General features: G+C 41.2%; 1 protein-coding gene across 4 annotated transcripts in view; it reads right to left on the minus strand.

Annotated features, from left to right (window-relative positions):
• Positions 1-27809, minus strand: part of CHD7 (chromodomain helicase DNA binding protein 7) — a 191636-nt gene that overhangs the window by 125502 nt on the left and 38325 nt on the right. For all 4 annotated transcript variants that reach the window (XM_041768871.1, XM_041768870.1, XM_041768868.1 and 1 more), the window contains exon 2: positions 1056-2891. In XM_041768871.1, coding sequence (XP_041624805.1) covers positions 1056-2717 — 1662 coding nt within the window. In that variant the 5' untranslated portion in view covers positions 2718-2891. The remainder of the gene's footprint in view (positions 1-1055; positions 2892-27809) is intronic.

Raw genomic sequence — 27809 nt, forward strand, 5'->3', positions numbered from 1 at the left:
TACTAAGTCATCCCCAAACCAGAAATGCTGTCCCCAGTTCACTTTTCCTGGCTAACTCCTAGGCAAGAGCCAAGCACCCACATTCCCAGGTATTTCCTGTCTTTGGACACCTGTTGCATAAGCACGTGTGGTCTTCCACTGTGCTTTTCTTTCCACACGTTGGTCATGTTTTCCCATACTGATTATAAGTTCATTAAGAATAGCTCTAAAATCACCTCCTGTGCCATCCGAACTCAAGTTGCAATCATGGTGGAAGATCAATACCTATTTTTGAACAGCACTCAGAATTATCTGTACATATATTCATTTATTTTTCCTAGACCTACGGCACAAACACCAATGTTTATAATGGAAAGACATCTTTGTGAATACAAGAGCTTTGAAACTTACATGTCCGCTTACAAACTCGTTAGGATAACAAAAATCCCAGATTATAGAAAGGTAGACTCCTGTAGCGGTGCCGGGTACCCAAATCTCTTAGAGACCAAACATTTTCTGCAGATTAACGTTGACTCTGATTTTCTACACTGCAATTTAAGTTCACACTAGCATTCAACAGCTGGTAAAATAAGTAATACAGAGGAACACACTGTGAAGCTTCCCAAGGAAAAAAATTATAATTTTCTAAAAGAGGTAAGAGGAACTGCCACAAACAGAAAATGTTGCTGAAAACCAAGTTTCACTGTATTTTTAAACCAGAGAGAGAAGAGAGATAGAGAAAGAAGAGGAGCCCAATGTCCATGTCCCTGTTGGCAGTGACAGCTCTTGCAGGCAGGCAGGGACCCAGGTTTAGTTACCCGTGACACATCCGCAACACTGAGCATGATGCCTGGGGTAGAAGAATTCAAGGTTTTTTGAATATGTGAATAAATGCAGAAGCCAATAAGTGAAAGAGGAATAGAGGGGGAAAAAATGAGATTCCAGGGCAGCGTACAATATAAAAATTAAGGAACTCATAACGAAAAAGCTCTGCATGAAACTCAAAGGAAAAACCTCTTTAAGTCTACCGCGTTGCACTTTGCACTGCAAGGCAGGCTGGATTCGGGTTCCCTTACCTGAGGCACAGGCACTTTCTGCGGGGTGTTCTGGGGTGATGGGTGGAGCTGTGCCCAAGGCTGGTGATGCGGGTGTGGGGGCGAAGACTGGTGGTGCAAGCCTGGGTGGGGCTGCATCGGAGGGCAGGTCGGCAACTGCTGGAAAGACGGCTGCTGGCCAGGATGCTGTTGGCCAGGAAGCAGTCGCTCCTGGATTGCTTGGGGATCTGCAAGGCCAACACCGGGACAACCATTTGGTCTCATGTGCCCGGCCAACTCCCTCGGTGCTGAGGACATGCCCATGAACGGACGAGACTGCTGCATGTTTCTGGGGCCCATATTCCTCTGTCCGATTCCCATGGCACCGGGGGGCTGGTGAGACGGCTGAGGGTGGGGCATATTTGGATAACTGCCAACTTCCATGGGTATCCCAGCACTTCCAGGCCTGACCTGCGGAGGAGGAGTACCTGCCGGGTTACTCATTGCTTTCATGGGTGACATGGGAGGTGGAGAGGCGTAAGTTCCCTGAGGCTGTGAAGGATGCATAGTTTGTGTGTTCATTTGGTTAAGTGAGCCGCTGGGGTGGATGGGCTGCTGGTGCATTAGTCCTTGACCACTGTTTGACGGGAATCCTACAGCATTGGGATATCTTGGTACGGACTGACTCATTGGAGGATTATTTGTAAGGCCTAAATTTTGATTCATCCCTGTATTGTTAACTAATCCCTGATTTAGGTTACTGTAAGGATATCGAGAATACTGCCCTGAGTTGTTCATAGTAGGTGAGGGGACTGTCTGGCTCCGAGAGCTAAAGTTAAGGGTCTGTGGCCGAACAGCCCCTTGCTGAGGAGGATTAGGGGAGAATCTGGGACTGTGAGCCACGGATTCTCCATGGAGAGCAGTAGGGGGGTGGTGGTGGAACTGTGGCACCGAGTGACGCAGGGAAGGTGCCATGCTGGGACTCTGTTGGGGCACGTGGGACAAGTGGCCAGGGCCTGAGGTGGCGATGAAAGGACTTCCCTGATTGAGGCCCTCCTGGCCCGGGGAAAACTGGCTCATCCTCTGCTGTGGCTGACCATGCTGCTGCATGGAAAAATCCCCACGTGCCATGTAGCTGCCCATCTGCTGCATGTGCTGAGGGTGGCCCTGTGCAGGAGGCCCCGACGGAGTGGGCTGGGGCGGCTGTGGCTGTGGCTGCTGCTGGTAGGGGGCCCGTATCTGGTCTGGCACCTGCACAGCCCGGGGGCCCCACATGGAGCCACTGTCCACGAAAGACTGCCCGTGCCTCTCGTTCTGCATGCCAGGGTAGACTCCCATCTGACTGCCGCCACTGCCACCATGGGGGACCTGAGGGACGGGGGGGCCGTGATACTGCGAGTGGGGAGACGCAAGCCCGTTCCCAGGGGCGCTGCTCATCATTCGATTCGGCTGATCCATCAGATGCATCTTTTGCTGTTCGTACTGATTATAGTGATCAAAATGGGTCAACTTTGTTTGATTTTGATTAGTGGAGGGATGATGAAGGGATGGCTGCAAGGAGGCGAAGCCCTGGTCTATCGGCATCTGCTGACCCATGGGGTTCACTGGGTTTTCTGGGTAACCACATTCTCCGAGGCCTTCAAGGCCTTCGCTGAAAATATTCCCATCCTCGCCAAAAAGACTCATCATTCCTGGATCCGCCATCTTCTTCCAGCGCGCGGCTCCTCCAAACCACAGCTCAGGAGCTTGTCTGTGCTTCACCTCACTGAGGTGTTTGTCCTCAAAGCCTATAATCCTTGACTAATCTTCTTCACGTCATTCCATATTTCTTTAATTCTCTTGGACCCTGCAGTGTCAGGCAAAGTCTGGATATAGGTCCTAGAAGAGAGTGGGAGGTGGGGGGAGGGGGGAGGGAGGGAGGAAGAAAACAAAGAATTAGGAACGAATGATAAGAAACTGCCAGTATTTTACGCATTCGAATTTGGTTTCCATCAACAATACTAATCTAGCCCGCTCGCTGAGCTGTATTTTATAAATCTAGTTCACTTTAAGAGAAACTCATTAGCTTCTACCAGAAGCATTATTATGATCGGTTACTTAGAAAGCAAGCAAAACACTAACCTTAACCTTAAATTAATCCATTCACTACACTTCCTAGCGCTCCATTCTTGGATGGAACAGAACAAAAGAACACAACATGAAGCAGCAGCAGCTGCCACAGCAGGCAAGCAGATGTATGAATATAGCCAAGCAGCCCATCTGCTGAACTAAAGCCCTGGAAATGCTCTGGTTACCAACAGCCCGCCCTTAACCTTATTCCCCTGAGCAGTGTAATCAGATGAGCAGCCGCGGCACCGGGGGCTGTGAAAAGCTCAACTTAGTTAAATTGACTAGAGGATTATACAAATACCAAAATCAGGCATTTCGTACAAATTAGATATTTACGGCGTGCATACAACTATGTAACGGCCACAGAGGCGACCAACGAGAAAGTGCCCACAACGGTGTTCGAACAAGGGAGAGTCCGTAAGGATGGTGGAAAGCAAGGTCATGAACAGTATGACTGGTTCATAATTCCATTATGTTTCATGGCAGGACTATATAGGACTCAGAAGGAGACCAGGATAAAAGCTTTCATTCTCCAAGAGGGCGGATTTCACCCATGGCTTTGGGCCCACCGCGCCCCCAGACCACGCTGCCGGCCGACAGATCACAGGTCATGATTCGCCGGCACATACCAGGCCCTGGTGATGCACCCAGAGTGTGACCACTCAGAGGAACTCTGGACGGGTGCATAGACGCTGGACGATGACCATTCTCGTCAGAAGAAACCAAAAACTTTCCCCCAAACTGGTCAAAACTGAAAACTACTTTTTTTTTTTTTTAAAGATTTTATTCATTTATTCATAGACACAGAGAGAGAGGCAGAGACACAGGCAGAGGGAGAGGGAGGCGAGGGAGGCTCCATGCCGGGAGCCCAACATGGGACTCGATCCCAGGTCTCCAGGATCACACCCCAGGCTGCAGGCGGCACCAAACTGCTGCGCCACTGGGGCTGCCCTGAAAATTACTTTAATGGAATAAAGCTCCAAATATCCATGCAGGCCTTCGCCCTTGCCTTTGCCTCTTCTGGGACAAGACAGGATGAGAGCCGGTAGGGAGAAAAGCACGTCTGTCAGCATCCTGTGTTTATAGCACAAGGTATATACTACTTACTGCTGGGCATTTTGTTCAAACAGTTTCTAACAGATTCTGCACGTCCGATTAAAATCACCAGTTTAAAGAATGCTTCACCAATCAAAACCGGAAAGTGTTTTTGTCGAATGCTAATTAAATCAACAACCTAATAAAGAACTAATTCACATAGGAAAAATGTCCGAAATCTTAAACATCTTTGGAATTTAACTCATTTTTTTCCTCTTTCATGAGCACATGAAGTATTGTGTGACACCACCCAACTGGAAAAGAGCAGTATCTTGAAGAATTTCAAAAGTGATGTTATAAACAGGCTCAGTCATAAATACTGACGCACTTCTCCACCAGCATGGGAACGAACAATGGGCAACGAGCACTGCTGAGAACTTACCAGAAAGAGAGAGAAAACCCAGTCCCTAAGAGAGAGAGAGAAAACCCAGTCCCTGCCTGTCCTACTCTAACATATTCCTAACAAGGGGAGAATTTTGCTTACAGAAAATGTAAACAACATTCCTGTTCACTGTCAGAGCTACAGACATAACACCTGAGAAGGTCTTCAGGTCTGTAGTTTTCAGGTGACAGCTGTCAGCTAAAGTCAAAGGTCTCCTCACTCCGCCGCTAACTGCCATGAATTTTCTGATCGACTTTTCTCCAAAACAGAGGTCAGAAGAGTGAGAATAAGGTGAGCATGAAAGCCATTTTATTTACCGACATGCTGCTTTACTACACAACCACTTTCAAATCCAAAATAAAGACAGGCAGAAATCTTCAGCGCCAAGTGCAACAAATATTTATAAACTGAATTTACTCCTAAACAGCCCAAGCAGTCAGTCTTCATTTATTCAAGACTCATTCTAGCTTTCAAGGAAATAAACACTAGAACGGACTTGGTACTAGCTTAAACTAGCCGTGCAGACTAACCCCTTACCAAAATAACCTTTCAAATTAGCTTAAGGAAGGTAATGTCTACTCATATGTTCGGACGGCCTTGTTTTTATAGGATAACAGCTTCATCCTCCAGGGTGCCCCGCGTGTCATGGGAGGCAATGCTACTGACTGCATGGGGTTCCCAGCCAGCTCTGGAAGGAAAACAGTCCAAGGGGAGGGGATGGCCTGGTCCGCTGAGCCCAGAGGCACAGCAGCCTGGGAGCAGCAGCTTCTGAGATGCCCCTTACCTTGTATCAGCTTAAAGGCAGGGACAGAAAGGGGAAAAAGAACTTGCCTACAGGCAGGAGAAAGGACAAAACAGAACACTTACTCAAAGTAATCCTACCTGATGCATAGGCTTCCAGTTAGCCAGTCTAAAACTTCATTTCCCAGAAGCAAGAAAAATGACAGCATTACCTGATATCCAGTAAACGCACCACCCTCCACAACAGAGACCACCATCAGGTGAGCTCCAGGCAGAGGAGTTCAAAAACTATGGTTTTAATGACGCTCCCACTTGCCTGGGCAGCCACCAGGATGCTCCTGCCCCTTTTCTGACCTCAAGACTTGGCTGGCGACTATGCTAGGAATCCATCTGGTAGCTAGATTTCATATTTCTGATCTGAGCTAATCTAATTAATTTATTTTGGTCCTTTTTAATTTGATCAAGTCCATTTGAATACCCACTTTCCCAAGTCACAGCTGCAACCTATAATTTTGTTTCTATCAAAGATATTCATTTAAAACTCCTTTTTGGAGGTTGGCCTCTTCTCTACATTCAGCATCTATATTTTCTATGTCTACATAGATCAGCTGTTCAATGAGCCATCAAATCAGAGCCGTAGATATCATTTTAAATTTTGCAGAAGTCACATTTTAAAAATAACCAAAAAGTGTGAAATTAATTTTAATAATAAATCTAACTTAATCCAATATATGGGAAAAAATTATTACTTCAACATGTAATCAACATTAAAAAATGAATGAAATCATTCACATTTTTGGGTACTGAGTCTTGGAACCCCAGTGTGTGTTTCACACTTAGAACATATCTCAATTTCTACTGACCACATTTATTTAAGATTTTTAAATTTATTTATTTGAGAGTGAGCAAGAGAGAGAGAACAAGCTGGGAGTGTCAGTGAAAGAAGCAGCCTCCCCCAATGAGCAGGGACCTTGATGTGAGTTTCTCGATCCCAGGGCCCTGGGATAATGACCTGAGCTAAAGGCAGATACTTAACCAACTGAACCACCCAGGCGCCCCTACTGGCCACATTTCAAGGAAAAAATGTGCACATGGTGGTAGGGGCTATCACTCTGGACAGTATAATTACATATTATTAAAAAGACAACTAGATATACAAGTTGTCAGTTATCAATACAATTATCAAATAATTCTCACGATTATTATCTGGGTAATAAATATTCAAGTTGTATTTATGTTTGATTTGGCTTTAAATAAAAATCAAACTAAATCTCAAATCACACTTATTCAAAACACAGGTACTATCAATAATGATCCAGGCACTGGTCTAAGTACTAGAGATATTATCAGCGAATAAAATCAAAATTCCCTTTGTCCTCATGGAGCTCATCTGTAAATGATAAATCTTAAAAAGTAAGATTCAGAGGTTACATTAATAAAAACTTAGGAAAATAAATAAATAAATAAAAAATAAAAACTTAGGATACCATTTTACAAACTATTTCTTGGGAATTTATGATGGACAAGTGTTTTAACTATGTGTGATATTATATAGTAAATAGTACGGAAACAGTGAAGTCACAATAATGTAAGTTTCTGTTGAGTGCCCTACTGGGCCCTGGGTATTTTCTGAGATAGCAATGGCAGTGCAAGGTACATATGTCTGGGGGTGAGGAGGGGTCCAATGAGACAGCTCAACTAACAGAATCACCTATGCTGCAGTAGAAACTTCACTGTGAAACCAATTATGAAAATCTGAGAATTAGCAAGGACTTTGGAGACCTTCTAATCCAAACCCCTCTTCCTCCAACAGATTAAAAAAAAACCTTTTATAGACTGAGAAGTAAACATCTTCTAGGAGGTATTTTCATGACGTACAATTCCCAAAGACGGAAGAGAAATGTACGGAAGAAATGGCAGCTTACTAGTAAAAGCAAATTATTAAAGGCCTAATTTGCATCTGTTTTGTTCGGAGATAAGTTACTAAACTGCTGAGACCAACCAGCAGAAGAGTTTCCTTTCAAACAAATATTTTTAATTATACTATCTATCTGTAACTTTAAGGAAGCAAGCACATTATTAGCACCACATTGAGGCTATTGATTGGTTTTGGGGAGGAATAAGCAGGAAGAAAACTGGCAGATCCAAAAACCAAACAAACAGCACATAGAGAATCAGGGATGAAAGCAACAGGCATACAACGAACCAAGGTGAAAGAAGTTGTGCAAAAACATATATTAATATCTTGAAATGATTTCTGACTTCCCAAAACTTCTATAAACAATGCTTATCTACGCTGTTCTTGCCAAAGTAATATGGCATTCCTGCAGGCAAGTTTCAATGTGGTATCATAGTGAATGACCTGAGAAATTAGCAAGGAGGTTAAGTGAATACAAAACACTTTCATGTGTAAAATATTTTCCATAGGCCAATCACTTTTTATCCAATTGGGTAAGTAGAATGCCATCCAAAGGAAACCTTTTTCATAAATATCCAACATGTGTGGCCAAGTGTAGACTCAAAGGATAACTGCATTTTAGATGATGAAGACTATTTTGTGATCTATAGCTTGATTTTTAATTGTGCTCTTCAAGTTTCTATCCTCCATCTCCAAAACGCCTGGGGCACGTAACATGACTGTGACAGTGATTCTTGGGCGTGGGTAAAGCATATATCAGCATTTCCACGGCAGTGTCTAGCAGCTGTCACCATCCACAGTACAACCTATGAAGGTGCCTCTCCATCATCAAGGTTACAAATTATATCAAAAGGGAGGAGGATCCATGAACCCACAGGTGATCACACGGAAGATAAAGGGCTCAGTACCACTGCATGTTCCTATTCATAGATCTGCTAGATCATAAGGCCTATGGGCATCCATGCCCACTCATAGCCCCCAAGAGCCACTTGGGAAAGAGGAAAAAGTCTACCCAGGCCAATGCCCACTGTGGAAGAAGGTATTACCTAACAGACAATGACCCAGATAAACAATCAGGAAATGCCTCCAAGTCACCAGCATCAGTTGACTACAAGTCAGTTCTAGATTTGCCTCATGGCCCTTCCTGAACTCCCCAACCCACCACCCACTCTCTGCCCTGGGAAAGACCATTTTCTTCCTCATTAGTACGTCGGGTCATGCTAATATGCTATGAATGCCCTGTCCCACACAACAGCCATGAGCCACATGTTGCTGTTCAAATTAATTAAAACTAAATAAATTTAAAATTCAGTAGGTCAGTCACACAAGCTACATCCCAGGGCATACATAAAACATTTCCATCATTGCAGAAAATTCTACGGACTGCACTACTATGTATTTCCTGTTAGAGGTAACATGTTTAGACAAAGACCATATTAGATAGTAGCAATTTTCTTTGATGAAAAATACTTTTTCCTGTTTAGTGCATTTTTTTTAAGATTTTATTTATTCATGAGAGACAGAGGGAGGCAAAGACATAGGCAGAGAGAAAAGGAGGCTCCCTGTGGGGAGCCCAATGCAGGATTCAATCCCAGGACTGAAGGATCAGACCTGAGTCAAAGGCAGATGCTCAACTGCTGAGTCACCCAGGTGCCTTGTAAGCTTAATTTTTAAACCAGAATCTACATAATGATATAGTAAGGACACTATTTTTCTTAGTGGCTTTGTGTATTATTTTCACTATTTTATTGGAAGAAAAAAATACAGAAAAAAAACAAAAAAGGATTTGAAGTCCTTTGGAAGTCCAAGCATCGTATGTAAAATAAAACCAAAAAAAAAAAAAAAAGAGTAAGAATTGCATTTACAGCTAGCTTCCATGTTTAACACCAGGAAACCCCCAAATCTGCTGATATTAAAGAGATCCATATTTTTTATAGGAAAAACTATGCTCAGAATTGATGTTGTATAGAGTAATGGTATGCTTTACATCAGCATTCCTTAAGGCAGCTAATACTAGTTCCATCCGCCCCTCTGACCCAGCCAAACAATGGAAAATAACCCTCTATCCTTCCCATCATTCATTCATTTAAAAAATATTTAATGAGTGCCTACTTTGCATAACGCATTTACCAGACACTGGGTACACAGAGCTGAACAAAACAGACAGGGCCCCTGTCTTGTGCAGCTTGCTATTCTAATAAATGCCCCTCAGATACCCTTCATATCCCAACCACCAACCAACCTGCTAACTCTGCCTCCCAATACCCCACAGGTCAACCTCTTCCTCTCAGTTCACCCCACCTCTGATGGAGTCAGGCCTTCGTATTTTAAGCAAGGATAAAACATTAAAGACTGGCTGTTTCTCTCCAAGTCGGGTCTCAACAGGTTCACACAGCCAACTGAGCGATCTTCCAAAACACAAAACACATCATGTTTCTCCCCTGATTAAAATCCTTACGGGAGTTTCCACAGAGTTCCATCAAGTCCAAGTGCTCCAGCGTGGGTGGAAGGCACTTCATAATCAGATCCCTGTCAACCTCCATTCTAAACCCCAAACTTCCCCCTCCCCACCCCTGAAACATGCACAAACACCCAGGCTAGGTCTGATGAGAAGTTTACCAACAATCATCCACTCACTCCCTCACACCTTCCTCGAACTACACACCTGCCTCCTTATGTCCTTACCTTGCACTCTGGCATCTTTTTCATCTCAGTCCTTTTGTTACCACTCCTCTGGGGAAACTTCCTGACCCTCAGCCCTTTTTCTCCTCAGGCTGATTCAAGTCAAGCACTGCTGTTCTCATTTATTTGCCTTGCCATCTGAAGCAGGTGCTGGGACTACTGATACTTCCTAGGAACTGGTGAGAGACACAGAATCTTGGGTGTCCTAATCCAGACCTCCTGACTCAGAATTGACATTTTATTAACAAGCCTGTCGATTCCTGTGCAGATGAAAATTTAGGAAGTCCTGCCCTCAGACTCTGAGATCCCCCAGCCACCATGGCTCTGACTGCTCCTCAGTTAACACAAGAGTGAAAAACCAACAACAAATAACTCATCCCAAAGGATTACAAAGCAAGTAATACAAAGATGTGCTATCTTACACTTAAGGAAAGGTAGTTGTGGCATTCCTGACCAACAAAGAAACAACACTACTATCGACCTCACCCCAAAATTACGAATATTCCTTAGTGATAAATTTTAATTCATAATGGTTTACAAGAAGTGAACATCTAAAGGGGGTTTAATTTTATAGATACACCCATCTGCTTGCCAACCATTTTACATGACCCCCACACCAAAAAAAAATGCAGTTAACATTGATATCTAATGCTATGTTACATAACACACTATTTCACAGGTTTCTTGCAGAAATCTTTCAGTTATTTCTACATAACTTTGAGAGTGTGCATATTCTGAGCTGCCTTTCAGATAAAGATGATTTTCTTTTTCCTATATAAGAGTGCTGGAGCCAGTGTTTTCCTTTAAGGCAACTAATGAAACAGCACTCAACTAACAGTTCATACCAAGTGCGTGGCCACAATACTATTTTTTTTTTCTAAATTGGACAAAAGGTAGCATTGTCCTATACATATCTACCAAACCACAAGAATCATGGAAATCAATGTCTTTTAGAGAACAACCTTTACACCCTACAAGTCCACATTGAAATACCACTCTCTGAAATTAGCTCCTTCAAAGACTAAGCCCACTGAGAAGGCAGCCAGCAGACAGCTAACCTGCTTGTCCTACCACAGACAGAACACATCCAGGGTGACCTCCTTTCCATATACAACTTTGCATGGCCCAGCAATAAACCAGTATACATTCTAAAAGCACTTAGAGGGCAGCCCAGGTGGCTTGGCGGTTTAGCGCCGCCTTCAGCCCAGGGCCTAATTTTAAAAAATAAATAAATAAATATTTTTTAAAAAGCACTTAGAGATTCAACATGATATGGCGAAAGAAATGAGAACAAACACCTATATACTTATCTGTACGCACCATATCCATGTATGTACACAAGATATCTATGTAAAATATGTGAATCCACTCCAACTTTGTAATGCTATCTTTTTTTTATTTATTCATGAGAGACACAGAAAGAGAGAGGCAAAGACATAGGCAGAGGGAGAAGCAGGCTCCATAAAGGGAGCCCAATGCGGGATTTGATCTGGTGACTCCAGGATCATGCCCTGAGCTGAAGGCAGACACTCAACCACTGGGCCACCCAGGCATAATGCTATCTTAATTAATTTTATTACAGATGAGAAGGAAAGCAGAGACAAGTCCACAAATAGGTAAATGGAAATTTTTTTAGTGTAATTTATTTGGGGCAGGAAAAAAATGAAACTTCAGAAATGTATTTCAATCCACCTAGCAAAGATGTTTATTGGGCAGACTAATGAAAAAGTAATGTAAATTTTATAAAATTTGATGAATCCTGGTACATCTTGCTTAATATTGCAAAATATCCACGCATAGTTAAACAAAACATGGTTGATCTATGAAGGCAAATGATGTCACATGTTTATGAGTCTATTAAAAAATTATCATTTGAAAATATTTCCCTATTCACTCTATCTAGTCCTATTTCAAGCAATTGACTACACATACACCCCCATCTGGTGATGTCAAGCCTACCAAAAGTGAGAAGAGAACAGGAGAAGGGAAGGAAGGATTGCCTAGGGCCATCCTCTGTCCAGGGGTGCTCTGCTGATCACAAACCTCTGTAAAGCTAAACCAATGAAAGTTGCCAAGGTGGGACACAGGTAACAATGGTGAGAGGTTACCAAAAAAAAAAAAAAAAGTAAGCAGCCAACTCTTCTGTAAGTATACAGAAAACACCATTTTTACCACATTTTCTGTACACTTACTATGGTTGTCACTGATTAACTTATCGGGCAATTTCCTACAATCTTTTGCATTTTCAAAGGTCCCAAAAAAGTTGAAAAGGGGATCTTGTCTCATATTCCAGGGGGAGTTTAAAACTCGCAATTCTGTACCCAACTCTGCCTGGTTTGAAATGCAGGGAGAGAAAGGCTGTAGTAAACAGTGTCCTCTGATACATACTACCAACATTCTTTTCCCAAGAGGAGGCGGGGAAAAGAACCTTCGGCAATACCACAGCTGAAAATAATTTATCATCTTCTCTCCTAGAGCAGAGCACATGTGATGAGAAGCCTTATCCATCATGAATAAACCTGAGCACAGAAACAGGCAAAGTGTCACGGGACGAGGGTAGAGGTCACATGGTAACCTGGAAGGTTCTTTAAGATGCCGTATTTCATGTGAAAGAGGAATACACAGGACTAAGAAAAATCCAAATTTCTACCAGGGAAGCAAGCAATATATATAAAAGTTACAGAGAATAGTAAAGAAAGGCTGTGGAGGTCCTTGGAAGAATATTGGAGAAAGTTATTTGGAAAACTGCACATACTCTCAAAAGGTAAATCTATAGGGGGAAAAGGAAGAAAACAAATGTCACTTATTCAATGACTACATTAAATCTCTACTTCAATGTAAATTATATTTGACAAAGGAAATGGAATGATGCCTGGAATATATAATAAACAGCCTCACATCCATTATGTCATAATCATTCTGACTTAAAATAAGGTTGGAAACATTTTTTCTATACCTATGACACTTAACGAAAATGTGAATAGGATTCTACAATGCCACCATCATCAAAACTATGATAATCAAATCAAAACTATAATCAAAAACTATTCTAGGGCACCTGAGTGGCTTGGTCGGTTAAGTGTCTGCCTTTGGCTCGGGTCATGATCCCAGAGTCCTGGGATCGAGCCCTGTGTTGTGCTCCCTGTTCAGCGGGGAGCCTGCTTCTCCCTCTGCCCCTCCCCACTGCTCACGCTCTCTCTACCACTCTCTCTCAAATAAATAAAATCTTTGATTAAAAAACTATTCTAAAATATAACTACTGACAATCAAAGCTATCAATTTCATGAAGCTAAATAAGCCTGATAATCTTTTAGCCAAGTTCAATGTCTTCATATTCGCATATAACAAAAGACAACAGTTTTCTCCATAATCTCTATATATTTAACTTTATGTTTTCCTGCATCCACTGCAAAGGCTCAACCCTAAACTAGCCCTTCTCCTTATTACCCAGAAATTTCCTGAGCTTCCTTTCCCAGTTATCTGAGCACTGCAGGCAAAACAAAGTATCTTTTACACTATTCTAAGCAAAATAATTCATAACCTAAATCTGTTCTCCCTCAAATTACAATACATTCTGCAAAATATTCCTTTATTATTTTGCTACAGTGCCATACTATTCTATGTCGCTGAAAGCTGACTGTTATGACCCACTTCTGTTTCACACATTTCCCCTAAAAATCATTCAATTAACCAATTCTAACTTTAAGTACTTTTTACAGGAGTATACAAGATTCCTATTAGGATATCATTCTAACTTGCACGTAAACTTTATATTTCAGTTTGAAAAGGGATCCCACTTATGTAGTTATAAATTTCTACCTTGTGTTCATTTTGATCATAGATCGATATTAAGTTCACCTCAAGTGAGCAAATAAAACAGACTATAATGTAAGAAAAGGCAAAGTGAGAAGAGGTGTTACTACTAGGTGAGGCATTTGTTTCGCATAAAGAGGATGATCAAAATAAGGCTACATGAAACCTTATTGAATTTTGTACTTGGTTTAATAAAAAAAGAATACAAAAAAGAACACACACTTGCCTATTCAGCTTTAAAATACAGAGCTTCCTAAGACCTGGGACTGCTGCACCCACTGGTTAGTATGGTTTTAGGGAGTTTAACTAGTATACATCATTTGCCAATAAAATTATGATGCAGGTAAGGAAATGTAAATAGTTAAGTTTCATCAGTGATACTATAGATTATATTACTCCTACCCACATTTTTCATTTTCTCACCCCTACATTCATTCTATCTCTAAACGTACCAAAGTTCCTACTTCATTCCCATTTCTCAGAGATAATATAAAAATATTCACAATTTTTCCTATGAAACAACTATGCAGAATATAAAGGTTTCTAACCATGCTACTGAGAGTCCAGTGTGTTTTTAAAAACAGAGGTTGGGCAGCCTGAGTGGCTCAGCAGTTTAAAGGCCTGCCTTCCGCCCAGAGCGTGATCCTGGAGTCCCGGGATTGAGTCCCACATCAGGCTCCCTGCATGGAGCCTGCTCCTCCCTCTGCCAGTGTCTCTGCCTCTCTCTCTCTCTCTCTCTCTCTATCATGAATAAATAAATAAAATCATTTAAAAAAAAATAAAGAAACATGTAGGGTCCACTTAACCGTGGATTCTTTAAAAAAATAAATAAAAATAAAAAAACAGGGGTTATGGCAAACATTTCTCAATTTCTTGAAAATAACTTTAAAGGTTCTGTATATAAATCAGAGTGTCCCCTTAAATAGAATACTGCCCCTACACTACATCTTCCAGACTGCAATGTATACCTGGAAAGAGCACAAAGTGTTCTGGAAGACCACGCATCTTAAGTTTCTACTTCAAAAATATACACACAAGCCCTCTGTACTCTGGGTTTGACACCTGTCAAGATCTCTGTGTATTCAATGGCCAATGCTCCTCAGCACTAAAACTAAAACAGATTAAAGGTTTTTTTCTCATCATGGTAAAGGGAATAGTTTTAAAATACCATTTGGTATTTAAAATTGTTTAGATCATCAGTATCCAAATAATTTTTATTGGTTGCATATAAACTTGGTAGTTAACAGCTTTTAACCTATCAGAATCATTCATAACTATTTTGTAGAATAAATTTAAGTTTTCTGACTGTACTTTTAACTTTTCCATTTTTAATATTTTTAATTTGAATAAATGATGTCCTATTGAAAGGTTAACCTGCAAATACATACATATCAATATTTCTTTCATCATGAACCATTTAGGGTTCCCCTATTGTATCTTAAGTGCATTAAGGCCCTATATTTTATGTCTATCACTTTGTACCCCCAATGCCAGACCCAATGCCTCAGTTTAAGGAATTAGCCATTATACAACAGATATCTCAGCATATCACTAATGCCCCCTCCTCCAGCCACAAAAATGTAGGAGAATCAATAAGCTGCACTGTCTCCCTAAGATTTTACTCATACAAGGGAGGGGTTTGAATTGGGGCAGCATCTTCCATTTCTCCACTGATACTGTGCCATTTAAAAGGGGAAGCACATGCTGATGACAATTTTCTACTTCTACAACTCCTTGTTTGTGTAATGACCCGCTCCAGCCTTCAGAGTGAACCTCTTAGAACAGTGTGGTCTGGCATGTTTCCCATCAACAGCGTCCAAAGAATCCAGCAATCTCTTCTCTCCACTTCACTTTTTTTTTTTTTTTTTTTTTTAAGATTTATGGATTTATGTGAGAAAGAGAGCACACACGAGTGCGTGCAAGCAGGGAGTGGAGCAGAGAGAGAGAGAGAGGGAGAGACTCTCAAGCCAACTCCCTGCTGGGCACAGAGCCCAAGGCAGGGCTCTATCTCAGAACCCTAAGATCATGACCTGAGCTGAAATCAAGAGTTGGATGCTTAATGGACTAAAGCACCCATGTGCCCCTCCCCACTTTCCATTCTACCTACATTCTCACGTGCCCAAGAAGGAAATACATTAAATGCATTAAATGCTATTTATTGCTTATTACATTCAAACACCTTTTCTCCAAAAAGCCCAAAGTTCTCTACACACTGCCTTTTCACACATTTTAAGTTCCATCAATATTTGTTAACCATCCAACAACAAATATTACTGAAAACTATATTATCAGGCATCCACAAACAAAATGTTTGAAATAAATTTTTATTATTAATTTCACCTGGCTCCCTGGTTCACAGCTTATATTTAAGCATTTTGGATGTAACTCCAGTATAAAACAAGTAACCATGTGAATATGTTGAAAATAATAACTGGTTCTTGATAATCAAAATAATATCTTAATAAACTTATTTTTCTGCATTATAATACTCTTATGTCTTCATATAAATGTACTTTGAGTTCTTGAGCTTCTTTTCTGAGTTTTTTTCTGACCCCTCTACTACTATCAGCTAGTATTTTGTTGTTCTTGGGGAAAGTGTTTTGGTGGAGATAAGAACAGAAATGCCGAGAAGCACAGGCACCCTCCTATTAGACCTGTGTAGGTATTCCAATTAAGTGAAATTACATAAAATTTAAAATCCTCTTCTTCTGTCACACTAGCCATATGCAAGTGCTCAACAGCCACACGTTGCTAGTGGCTACTGAACTGAATGCAGCAAATAGAGCTCCGTTGAATTTTCACTACAGTAGAAAATACAGGCAGTACTGGTCTAGAGGGCAAGCAGGAGAACAGCAGGTAGAGGGAAGCAGAGACGACTGAAAAAGTCCATTCCTGAGGCCTAGAGAAGCAGGATATACTCAGATGTCGCAAATACTTCAATATGTCTTAAGTGGAGGCCAGATCTTGAAGGGCCTTATCATTCACTGAATTCATGGAGAAGTCACTCTCAAGTTGTTAAGCCATACTATTTATAAAGATATACACTGTGAAAATATTTACTGACTTGTGGACCACAGAGTGGATGAGGTGGAAATGGTACAAGACTAGAACCAAGAAGCCCAATTTGAAGGCTCTAGCAGGAATTCAGGTAAACAATGATGGTACAGCCAAAAAGGGAGAGAACTACCCAACCATCTGACTCAAGTTTCTGATCGGATGTTGGAAAATGAAGAGTCTAGGATGACAGGACCCTGGCTTGGGTAACTCTGCAGACGGTCATACCATTCACCAAAATATGGGGAATGAAGAGGAGTTTACATGGGGTGGGGGAGAGGTGTAGAAATAACCCATACAGAGCTCTCCAGGAAGCCATACAAAAGAAGTGAAGAGCCCAAGAGAGAAAGCTGAGCTAAAGATATGGCTGTCTGGGCCACTGACAAACAGAAGGAAGGCAAAGTCTGAGAGTAGATAAGATCACCCAGAAAAATATGTTTAGTGATAAGAGAAAAGAACAAGGACAGTATCCTGAGGAATACCAACACTTATAGGGCAAGCAGAAGCGTCCACCAGCATGACAAAAGCAAACACCAAAAAAAAAAGAAAAAACAAAAAAACAAAAACAGCTTTAAGAAGGAGGTGATCAACAGGTTCAAAGGCTACAGGGAAAAAAGAACAGTGTCCACCAGACTCCACAGGCAGAACACCAGTAACTCCACGAAGGTAGTCTCTATACAGCAGTAGGGCCAGAAGCTCCAGTGCTTGAGTTAAGATGGTGACGGGTGGAGAAGAGTAAAGATGGCCGCCAAGCTCCAACAGAGGAGGGGAAGGGACAGCAAGCGGCAGTGAAGGTGACTAGTCGATCAAGGGCTGCAATGCGTCTACTCAACATGAGGGAAATGGGATCTGTGTTCCAACACAACTCAAGCAGCCCTGGGAACACTCCTCAGTCTCTCTGTGCCTTGATATAAAGTGGGGACGACCACAGTCTACTCCACAGAGTTATTAGGATGAGGTGCATTAGTATTTGTAAAGCACTTAGAACAGTGCCTGCCATTTGGCAAGCACTATACAGGCATGTGTTAGATAAAATACATTAACACTGAGAGGAGGAGACATAGGGAGTGAGAGGTCCAAGGAGGAGCACAGAAAAAGGGGAATGATTAAAGGCATGAGTCTCTGAGGAGGTGGCGGTGGGGCGGGGGGCAGGAGGGGAGACCCATGCACAGGGCATAGGATCTGCCTCTTTCATCGGGACAAGCAGAAGGATGGGTACAGATGCAGAGTTAACAAGTGAATATGGTTCATTCCCGTGGCTTTGACTGGCTAGTTCAATTCCAAGGGAGGCAGTGGTCTTGAGGTATAAGTTTTAAAGAAACAAATTGGAGACAAAACAAGTGGAAAGCAGAAGATACACTGTGCTCACGGATTGAAGAATTAACGTTATTAAAATAGGTTATAAAAAAGGTTATTAAGATGTCCACACTACCCAAAGCAATCTATAGATTCAATACAATCCCTATCAAAATTCCAATGGCATTTTTCACAGAAATAGAACAATCCTAAAATTTGTATGGAAACACAAAAGACCCTGCACATCAACAGAACAAAGTGGCATGGTCACAGGGCGCCATGAACACACTAAGGTCTGACATCAACTCTGAAATGACATCTGGTTCTAGAAATGATAATTCCACCCTAGCTCTAATATTTGAGGACTGAATTAGAGTGTATATACAAAGCACTTAACACAGTCCCTGCAGATGATCAAACAACTTTCTTCTTTAATGTGAAAAATTTAAATATGCAAAGTATGTCACCCAGGCTGTGTGGCCTTGATCCAGTTAGTTAGCCTCTCTGGTTCTTGATTCTTCACCTCAGGAGAGGGGAAGTGGAAAGGTGGCTGAACGAAAGGACAAATATCTTAGTATTCTGAGGCACTAAGTACTTCACAATTGGAAACAGGTGAAATTCTCTTCTGAAATTCACACTTCTAGTGACAGAAAAGTAATGAAAATTTCAAAAGCACAGATAATTGATAAAAACTGAATATACAGGTAAATTGAACACACATATATTATGTAAATAATTCAGTAACTTTTTTTAAAAGTTTATTTATTTGAGAGAGAGAGAGAAAAAACAAGTAGGGGAGAGGCAGAGGGAGAAAGAGATTCCCCCCTGAGCAGGGAGCCCAAAATGAAGCTTGAACCCAGGATCCTGATATCATGACCTGAGCTGAAGCAAGATGCTTAACCAACTGAGTCACCTAGGCACCCCAATAATTCAGTAGCTTTAAAGTGTAAAGAATTCATTCTGAATTCATGGAGAAATAAATCACTTTAAAGTTTTCAGCTATGCCATTTGGAAAGATACATATTTTATAGAAGGAATTCCCCCCCCTTACTAAAATGTGGGAACCACTAGCAACTCAAGTAACTGTTCCCCCCCCTAAAGGTAAATTAGCACCTGGTTCATTGGTGAATTAGGAAACCACCATTTCTCAGAACACGTTCACTTGCAACGCTATAAATGGGCATCCTAGGGAATCCCTCTGCTTCCGGCCCACCTTCAGAAAGGGCAGTCAGGGCAGTACACCTGCAGGCCCTCCTCTATGACAAAGACCTCAGAAACCTGCCAGGTCCTTTCCCAAATGTCTGGAAGTGTTGGTCAAAGACCAAGCAGTCACCTAAAGCAAATTTCTCAGAAGAATGAACTGCATGCCATCTTTATTCGAGGCAGCACACAATCTCTCTCCCTAATCACCAATAATATAAACTGTTGGTCACAGAACTGTAATCCTTCCATTAAATTAATGATTTAAGGGTTTAAAATTGAACTACAAAGCATCCTATAAAGTGCTGAAGAATTGGATTGCTAATTGCATTCTTCCCATTTCCCATTTATTTGCTGAACAAACTTGAGTGAGAAGTAATCTCTTTAATTTCCTTTTCCAAAAGTAAAATAGGTTAATGTCAATTGTCATCTTCAGGGATGTTGAAGGATAACTTCTTCAAATTCCTACCACAAATATACTTACTATAAAAATATATTAAAATGTTTATTATCCACTATGACTAGTCTTTTTTTTTTTTTTTTAAGATTTTATTTCTTTATTCATGAGTGACACAGTGAGAGAGGCAAAGACATAGGCAGAGGGAGAAGCAAGCCCCATGCAGGGAGCCCGATGTGGGACTCGGTCCCGGGACTCTAGGATCATGCCCTAAGCCAAAGGCAGACACTCAACCGCTGAGCCACTCAGGTGTCCCCTATGATTAGTCTTGTAGGTCTAGCCTAGAACAGTCCTTTCCTCAGATTCCCAACTATACATAGATGGAAGAGCTCTTCCATCAAAACAAAACAAAACAAAAAAAAAAAAAAAACACACAAAAAAAACCCCAAAACACACGTACACAAATACAAAATTTTAGCTTCCACAATTTAAAAAACTTTCAGAAAAAAAATCACAGACCATTTCTTTAAAATATCTCATTCCCTGATCAAGCCCCATGTTGGGCTCTGCATTCAGCACAGAGTCTGCTTGAGATTCTCTATCTCTCCCTTTCTCTCTGCCCCTCTCCCTGCGTGCACATGCACTCTCTCACTCAAATAAATAAATCTTTAAAAAAAATAAAACATCTCCTTCCCTTACGACCCACCGCGGTAGGTTTCCCTATATCTGGAATCTAGAAAAGCACTTCTGCAGTCTGCAGGGCTGCATCACACAAGCCCAAAAGGTCCCCCTCCCTAGAGCTCCCAGGGAGTAAGGGAGACTTTGGTCATTGCCAACAGAGCCCTGTGCCAACTACCCACGGGCTGAGGGCTCATGGAGTGCTGCTCATGTCTAATTTTATCCCCAGTACTCATCACCATGGCTAGGATAAAGCAGCTGAATGTACATGCCTATAGAAGAAATAAAGAGTAAAGAGTTCTTTTCAATAAGTAATCCACAAAAATTTGAGTGTCTACTTCATGATATGGAAAGTCAAACTAGAAACACCTGAGTGCTGTATTTGCAAATCCCATCATCCATTTCTGAATTTGTCCAAAAACTTATCTCCCCTTGATTTTACGTAACTAATAGTTCCGAGCAGACCCCCTTTCAACACAAGTTTATGATTTCATATTAGCATTTTCTCATCTTCATCTTTTATTGACCGTTGTCAAAAATTAGGCCTATAAATGTCAAGTTTACTTATAAAATCACCACCTCTCGTTAAAGATTAGTGTTGCACAATTATGGCACCTCTTCAACACTTTAGAAAAGCTTAAAACAATAGTAAAGAAAAATGAGAAAAAAGGAGTATCATGGCTGGGGGGATGGATAGAAGAGAGCAGCATCTGGAAATTTGGGGAAAACCAGTTGTGAAGCCAGCTAGATCCGGCTTACACACTTTCGCCACCTCAAGCAAATTAAAGCAGCTCTCTGACTTCAGCTTCCTCATCTAAGAAAATATGAAAATAAGTATTCTACAACCTCCCTCAGAGGACGGCTTAGAAGTGCTCTCTCAAAAGTAGCCATTATCAGAATGCCTTACACACGACAGATGGTAAACAATAGTTGTCCTCCCACATTCTGCACCAACCTTACCTAGTCATCTAGATTTTCCTGCTCACAGCTTCACTGACAAATACACTGGGTACCTCCACGGGAGCTGACAGTACGAAACTCAAATGGTATTACACCAAGTCCTGAACTCTTCTGCCCTATAAAGAATTTAAAAATCCTTAAAAAAAAAAAATTCAGAACCACAGAAGCCTGTTACCTTACTAGGATAGAGACAGGGCAGGCAGAAAGAGTCCAGAAGGCTGCAGGGCAAGTCCCTGAATGAACATCTTCACAGACAATGAAGGAAATTCTGCTTTCAGGCATCTAGAATCTGGGAATCACAGAAGGCAAATGCTAAAGAACTCAAGACCTAAAAAAGACCTCTTGACCTTACAGAGAAACAGTGAGAAGGTAAATGCTTCATTCAAGGTCATTCAGCTAGTCAGAGGGAGAGAGAGAGCAAAGACTCCAAGACAAGTGCTGGTTCCTACTGTAATATATACCCTAAACTGTTAAGGAATGTATGCCTTTATTCTCAGGCAAGTGTCCTCTCAGACTAGACAACTGTATATATAATTAGAAAAATGTTAACAGACATTTGAGGCAATACGATTTTAAAACAGTACACCCAAACACCATCTATGGAGTAAGCTAAAGTCATAACTTGAAGCGATTCCAAATAAGGTGGCATTCTAAAAACGTTCTGTTCTAACCGTTGGCGTTATCACTGAATGTGGTGTTGTGTCTCCAAGGTCACTATGCTGAAGGAAACAACATTCATTTGCATAATTTCTGGTGTATTAAGTCAAGTATGTCATGAAAATTTTTTTCTCTTAAACAGCAGAGGAGTTGCTTCCCCAAAATGTCTCCGAGTGCTAAGTCCTTCTTTCTACACGCAAAGATATTTGCCCTCTATGCATTGTTCCCATATGCCTGTATCTTTCTAGATGGTAGTTAATGCCATAAGCCATTCAATTCAAGGTAAATAGTTTGTGTGATCAAATTGCAAGCTTTTTTCAAAAATGGTTTTTCATGGGGAAAAAAACCCAACTTACAAACTATGATTATTCAGACTTAAGTGTGTGACAGGCATTTTCTCAAAAATGAACAAAATAAGTCTGTCACTTAAGAAAAACAATCAACAGTTTGTTGCCAATGATAAAATGTGAACTTTCAAGCAAAAATCAGAATTTTGGAAAATCTGTATCCACCACTATGAACGTGACAGCTTCCCAATACTTAAAGAATTTTTTATTAGATAGATAGTAAGAGGAATAAGACTTTAAAAAATACTGTATAATGAAATGTGTCAACAAGTGAAAGATTTATGTAACTCACTGAACCAATATTTTCCAAATTACCAATGCATGATGTTACAAAACTGTACACATGGATAGAAGATCCATTCAAAGCACAAGATACACCAATGCATTTTAATGAAACCGAATACAAAAATTTCACTGATACGGATTTCAGATTCCACATTGCAACTAACCTGTAAGAAATTACTCCTTATAGGGACACCTGGGTGGCTCAGTGGTTGAGCACCTGCCTTCGGCTCAGGGCGTGATCCTGGGGTCCTGGGATCGAGTCCCGCATCGGGCTCCCCACAGGGAGCCTGCTTCTCCCTCAGCCTGTGTCTCTGCCTCTCTTTGTCGTCTCTCTGCCTCTCTTTGTCGTCTCTCATTAATAAATAAATAAAATCTAAAAAAAAAAAAAAAGAAAGAAAGAAAAAGAAACTACTCCTTATAGTTTTAGTATAAAATTATCTAAAAAGGCTATTCAAATATTCCTTTTTTTTTCATTCCTCCCTTTTCAATTACAAATCTGCATGCTAGATTTTCTTCATGTTCTTCAACCAAAACAACATATTATAACAGATGGAATGCAGAAGCAGCTATCAAAATCTAACGGTCTTCTCTTGAGCCAGGCACTAAAGAGATTTACAAAAACATAAAGTAATACCCTTCATTCTCGCTAAACTTTTGCTTTGGAAAACACTTATTTTTCATAAAAATTAAGTTGATTAACACGTAAAACTATTCTTGGTTAACAGCACTGCTGAGAAATGCAATGTACATACACTTAAAACTTACATATCATGAAACATCTAAACATGGTAAAACAAAAAATTAAACAAAAAAGGCTTTTCAAATATGATACCCTGGACATGGACAGTATGGCCACAAGTCGTAGCCGTGGAGATCTAGAAACTCAGTAATTTCCACTGCCACAATCACCAAGAAAAGGTCACAGATATCCTTGACAAGGGAGAGGCCAAGTAAGGAGCCACAGACTCTATTATAAAGGTTACTTGGTTAAAATGCCTGGCTTTCAAGAGAAGTTGGGGTGTGGAATGCAGAGAAGAGAAAGTTTAAGAACCAGCAAATCAAATGACTTGGCTGTGATTAGCCTAGTGGCTACACAGTGGAGAAAAGGAAGAGAATACCTTACTTTGGCTTTTAGCTTACTATATAAATATTTCAGCACTCACCCATTTGTTGTTCTTTTTATAAGAATGAGACATCCACACTCCTACTCTTACTGCTATGTATGAACACCAGAGAAAGACCCAAAAGCTTTCTACGTGTATCTTGAGTCTACGGCCATACTACCCTGAATGCGCCCAATCTCATCTATGTGTATCTTAGCTTCAATAATTCTATGAAATAAGCAGTACAAATATTATCCCCATTTACAGAGGGTGAAACTAAGTCTCAGAAATTTAAAAGACTGCCACAGTTGAGTGGAAGAACCCATATCCCTACCCCCAAGTCTTCTGGGCTTTTATTTGAATCCTCTTCCACACACTACTCAGACACTGGTTCTCCCTGGGTGGTCCTGCACCAGCATCACTGACACCTTGGGGAACTTGTTAGAAATATGACATCTCAGGCCAACCCATACCTACTAGATTTGAAACTCTTGGGGTGAGCCCCAGCAATCGGTGTTCACAAAGCCTTCCAGTCATTCTGATGTATGAACCAAGGACCTAGGAACAATGATACTCCAGAGAGACAGCTGTCCACTAAGACAATTATGTAAATAATATAAACAACTTGATACCAATACAATACAGCCAGAGCTGCCATAACAAAAAAAAACCACAGACTGAATGCTCTGAACAACAGAAACATCCTTCTCACAGCTCTGAAGGCTCAAAGTTCAAGATCAAGGAACCAGCAGGACAGGCTTCATTCTGAGCCCTCTTCTCCTGGCTTGAACGCGGCCACCATCTCCTCTGTGCTCACATGACCTCTTTGTGCACAAAAAGAAAAAAATCTTTCTCTTCCTCTTTTTACAAGGCCATCAATCCTATTGGATTCAGGCCCCATCCATATGACCTCATTTAACCAGAACTATTTTCATGAGGGCTCTATTTCCAAATACAATTACACTGAGATTGGGGCTTCCACGTGTAAGTTTGGGAGAACAAAATTCTGTCCCTAACTGAATTCAGAAGGAAAATGTTCAGGTCCCATGCAAAGGCTGATGCTGCTGGTCTAGGACCTCACCTGCAGAACCTGCAACACAGAGGGACAAAGAGAACGAAGTTTACTTGGAAAAGCAGCAAGTATCATGGGAATCCCAGCACTGATCCAAAGCAGCTGAGGAGGACTCACGGGGATTCCCACAGGAAGTAAGGAAGGAGGGAAAAGTCATTTCCCACACTGGTGCCTCATGCTAACTGGTAGTGGTAAACACTTACTGAGCATATGCTCATGTGCCTGGCCCTGTGGTAAGTCTTCAGATGTACTGGCTCATTTAATCCGCGTTACCCTCATTATGGAAATGGAAACAGAGGATTTAAAGGTTAAGTAGCCTGTCAAGGATCCACCACTGGCAAGGGGCAGCAATGGGAATAATCCCCAAGACAGTTTTAACCTCTACACTCTACTAGAAGGGAGAAAAGAGTGCAGGCTTATATCTGATCTTCAATCATTGAGAGCAATCCCAGGCACTATAGGCCATCCAGCACAATGGTGTCGAGAACAGCTGTTAAGGAAACACAAAAGACCAAAACACACAGGGAATGATACTCGACTTCACTGATAATGAAAGTGCACCTACCAAACTGGCAAAGGACAATAATGTCCTGAGTTGGCAAGTGCAGAAAAATGAGCAACTCCCACACCACTGAAAAGATTATGAAATGATGTGTCCTTTCAGGGCAGGGCAATCCAGGAAAACACACCATATAGAAAATGAACACAGCCTGTGACCCCATGACAATCCTTTCTAGGAATGCATCCTAAAGGTGCATGGAGATATATGTGAAAGGCTAATCTATATGGCAGCACTGTTTTCAAGAGTAAAACACTAGAAATGACCTAAATGGCCATTAAAAGAGGACAGGTATGTGAAGTTACATAGTAGAGGATATCATTGTTTGAGCTATCTGAAAAGATAAGGTATAGCTCTATGCATTGATATGAAACATCAGCCACAGTATTCTGAAAAAAAAAGGGAATTACAGGTGTATTAATACATTAGTAGCATTAGTAGTGTGAAAACCTATCTCCCACTGAAAGGCCTAGAGGGATAATTAATGTATCAATGTTTATTGGGCATGGGGGCTTTCATTTTCTACTTCATACACACTTTGTGGTGTGAAATCTTTTGGAATAAGCATCCTTACAATCAGCCAGATGTTAGAGATAAATTTTATTACAATTTTCCCCTCATGTCAAATGGATCTAGCTTCCACCCAAGTTCTGCTAGCTGGTAACAGCTGGGTTACTAATTCTCACAAAACCTCAATTTTCTCCTAGGAACCACTGTTGGGATAAGAATGCCTATTATCAGGATGCCTGGGTGGCTCCACAGTTGAACATCTGCCTTCGACCCTGGGCGTGATCCTAGAGTCCCAGGATCGAGTCCCGCGTCAGGCTCCCTTCATAGAGCCTGCTTCTCTCTGCCTCTCTCTTTTTCTGTGTCTCTCATGAATAAATAAATAAATCTTAAAAAAAAAAAAGAGAGAGAGAGAGAGAATGCCTATTGTCTACTCTCAGGCTACATCCTTGGCTTTCCTTCCTGGTGCTCACCAGGGCAGTACACACAACCCTGCATGTTGGGACAAGGGTCTGCTGGGTTAAGAGCCCCTTAAGGGTAGGTCTGTGTGCTCATGCATCTCTGGTGTCTCAGGGCCCCCCAGAACACCTAGTACAAAGAGATGATCAAGTAGTAATTAATAAGCAAGAAAATCTACAGCTAGCATATTTAACCAATACTAGTAACATAAGATATTTCACTTTCAAGAGAATTTTGGAAAAAATATTTATGAATCCTTGAAACCCCATACACACTCCAAATATTTTAAAAGTATAAAACTGATCTACCAGGGGGCCTGAAATGGCTCAGTCGGTCAAGCATCTACCTTCGACTCAGGTCATGATCCTGGGGTTCTGGGACCGAACCCTAAGTCAGACACCCTGCTCAATGGGGAGTCTGCTACACTCTCTCCCCCTGCCCATCCCCCCACTCATGAGCACCCTCTATTTCAAATAAATAAAAACTTTAAAAATAAATAAAAATGATCTATCTAAATTTCTTCATTGCGGAGTTGATGAAAGATGTCCAAATTTTCCATATTCCTGCTTTGAAAGTTTAAAAAATATTTCAGTCCACTCATCTGAAATTATAATTTAGACTTACCTAACTCAAAAACAAAATCTGTCATCTCCAAAGTTCCCTACCCTATGGGTGATAAATTCTTTCCCATAACCAAACAGTGCCATGCATTTACTCGAGTGCAGAGTGCAGAATGCTATACACGAACATATGATCAGAATTAAGTCTGTCAGCTTTTACAGCCAGTTCCTCTCTACTTACTCATCCCCTGCATGGCTAAATTTTAACACAGAACCACCTGAGTGGCAGTGTGACCAAGAGGAAAGTACTAGTGTAGAAGATGGGACTTACTGTGCTATCTCAAAGGGCCCATCTATATCTAGACCATAATAACCCCTTCTCTCCAGGTGAACAAAATGTACAATGAAATAACAAATGTGACATACTTTTGAGTTCTCAGAAAAGTCCTACACATGAGGTACTTGGGCAGCTCCGTGGGTTAAACAGCTGCCTTAGGTTCGAATCATGGTCCCAGGGTCCCAGGATCCAGTCCCACATCAGGCTCCCTGCTCAGTGGGGAGCCTACTTCCCCCTCTGCCTGCCACTTCTGCTTGTGCACTCTCTCTCTCTGTCAGATAAATAAATAAAATCTTTAAAAAAAAAAAAAAAGTCCTACACAAAGGTATTGTCAAATCCAATAACTAACCAAAGTGTTTACATCATAACCAAAAGTAACTAAATGAAAACACTACAGTGACAGTTTCCTTCATTTTCAAGCAGGCTAATCACCATACTCCTAATTTGACAATAAACTAAGGTTTTAAATGGAATTCTAGTAATTTCCTTTTCGAGACAGAATGTAGCGCCTTCACCAGATGACCAAACTTAACATGACCAGTAAACAGGACGAAGAGATGTCACGTGCCCCTGTGTGACACCCTG

Source organism: Vulpes lagopus, chromosome 9, assembly GCF_018345385.1.
Source record: "Vulpes lagopus strain Blue_001 chromosome 9, ASM1834538v1, whole genome shotgun sequence".
In the NCBI taxonomy this organism is placed as follows: domain Eukaryota; kingdom Metazoa; phylum Chordata; class Mammalia; order Carnivora; family Canidae; genus Vulpes; species Vulpes lagopus.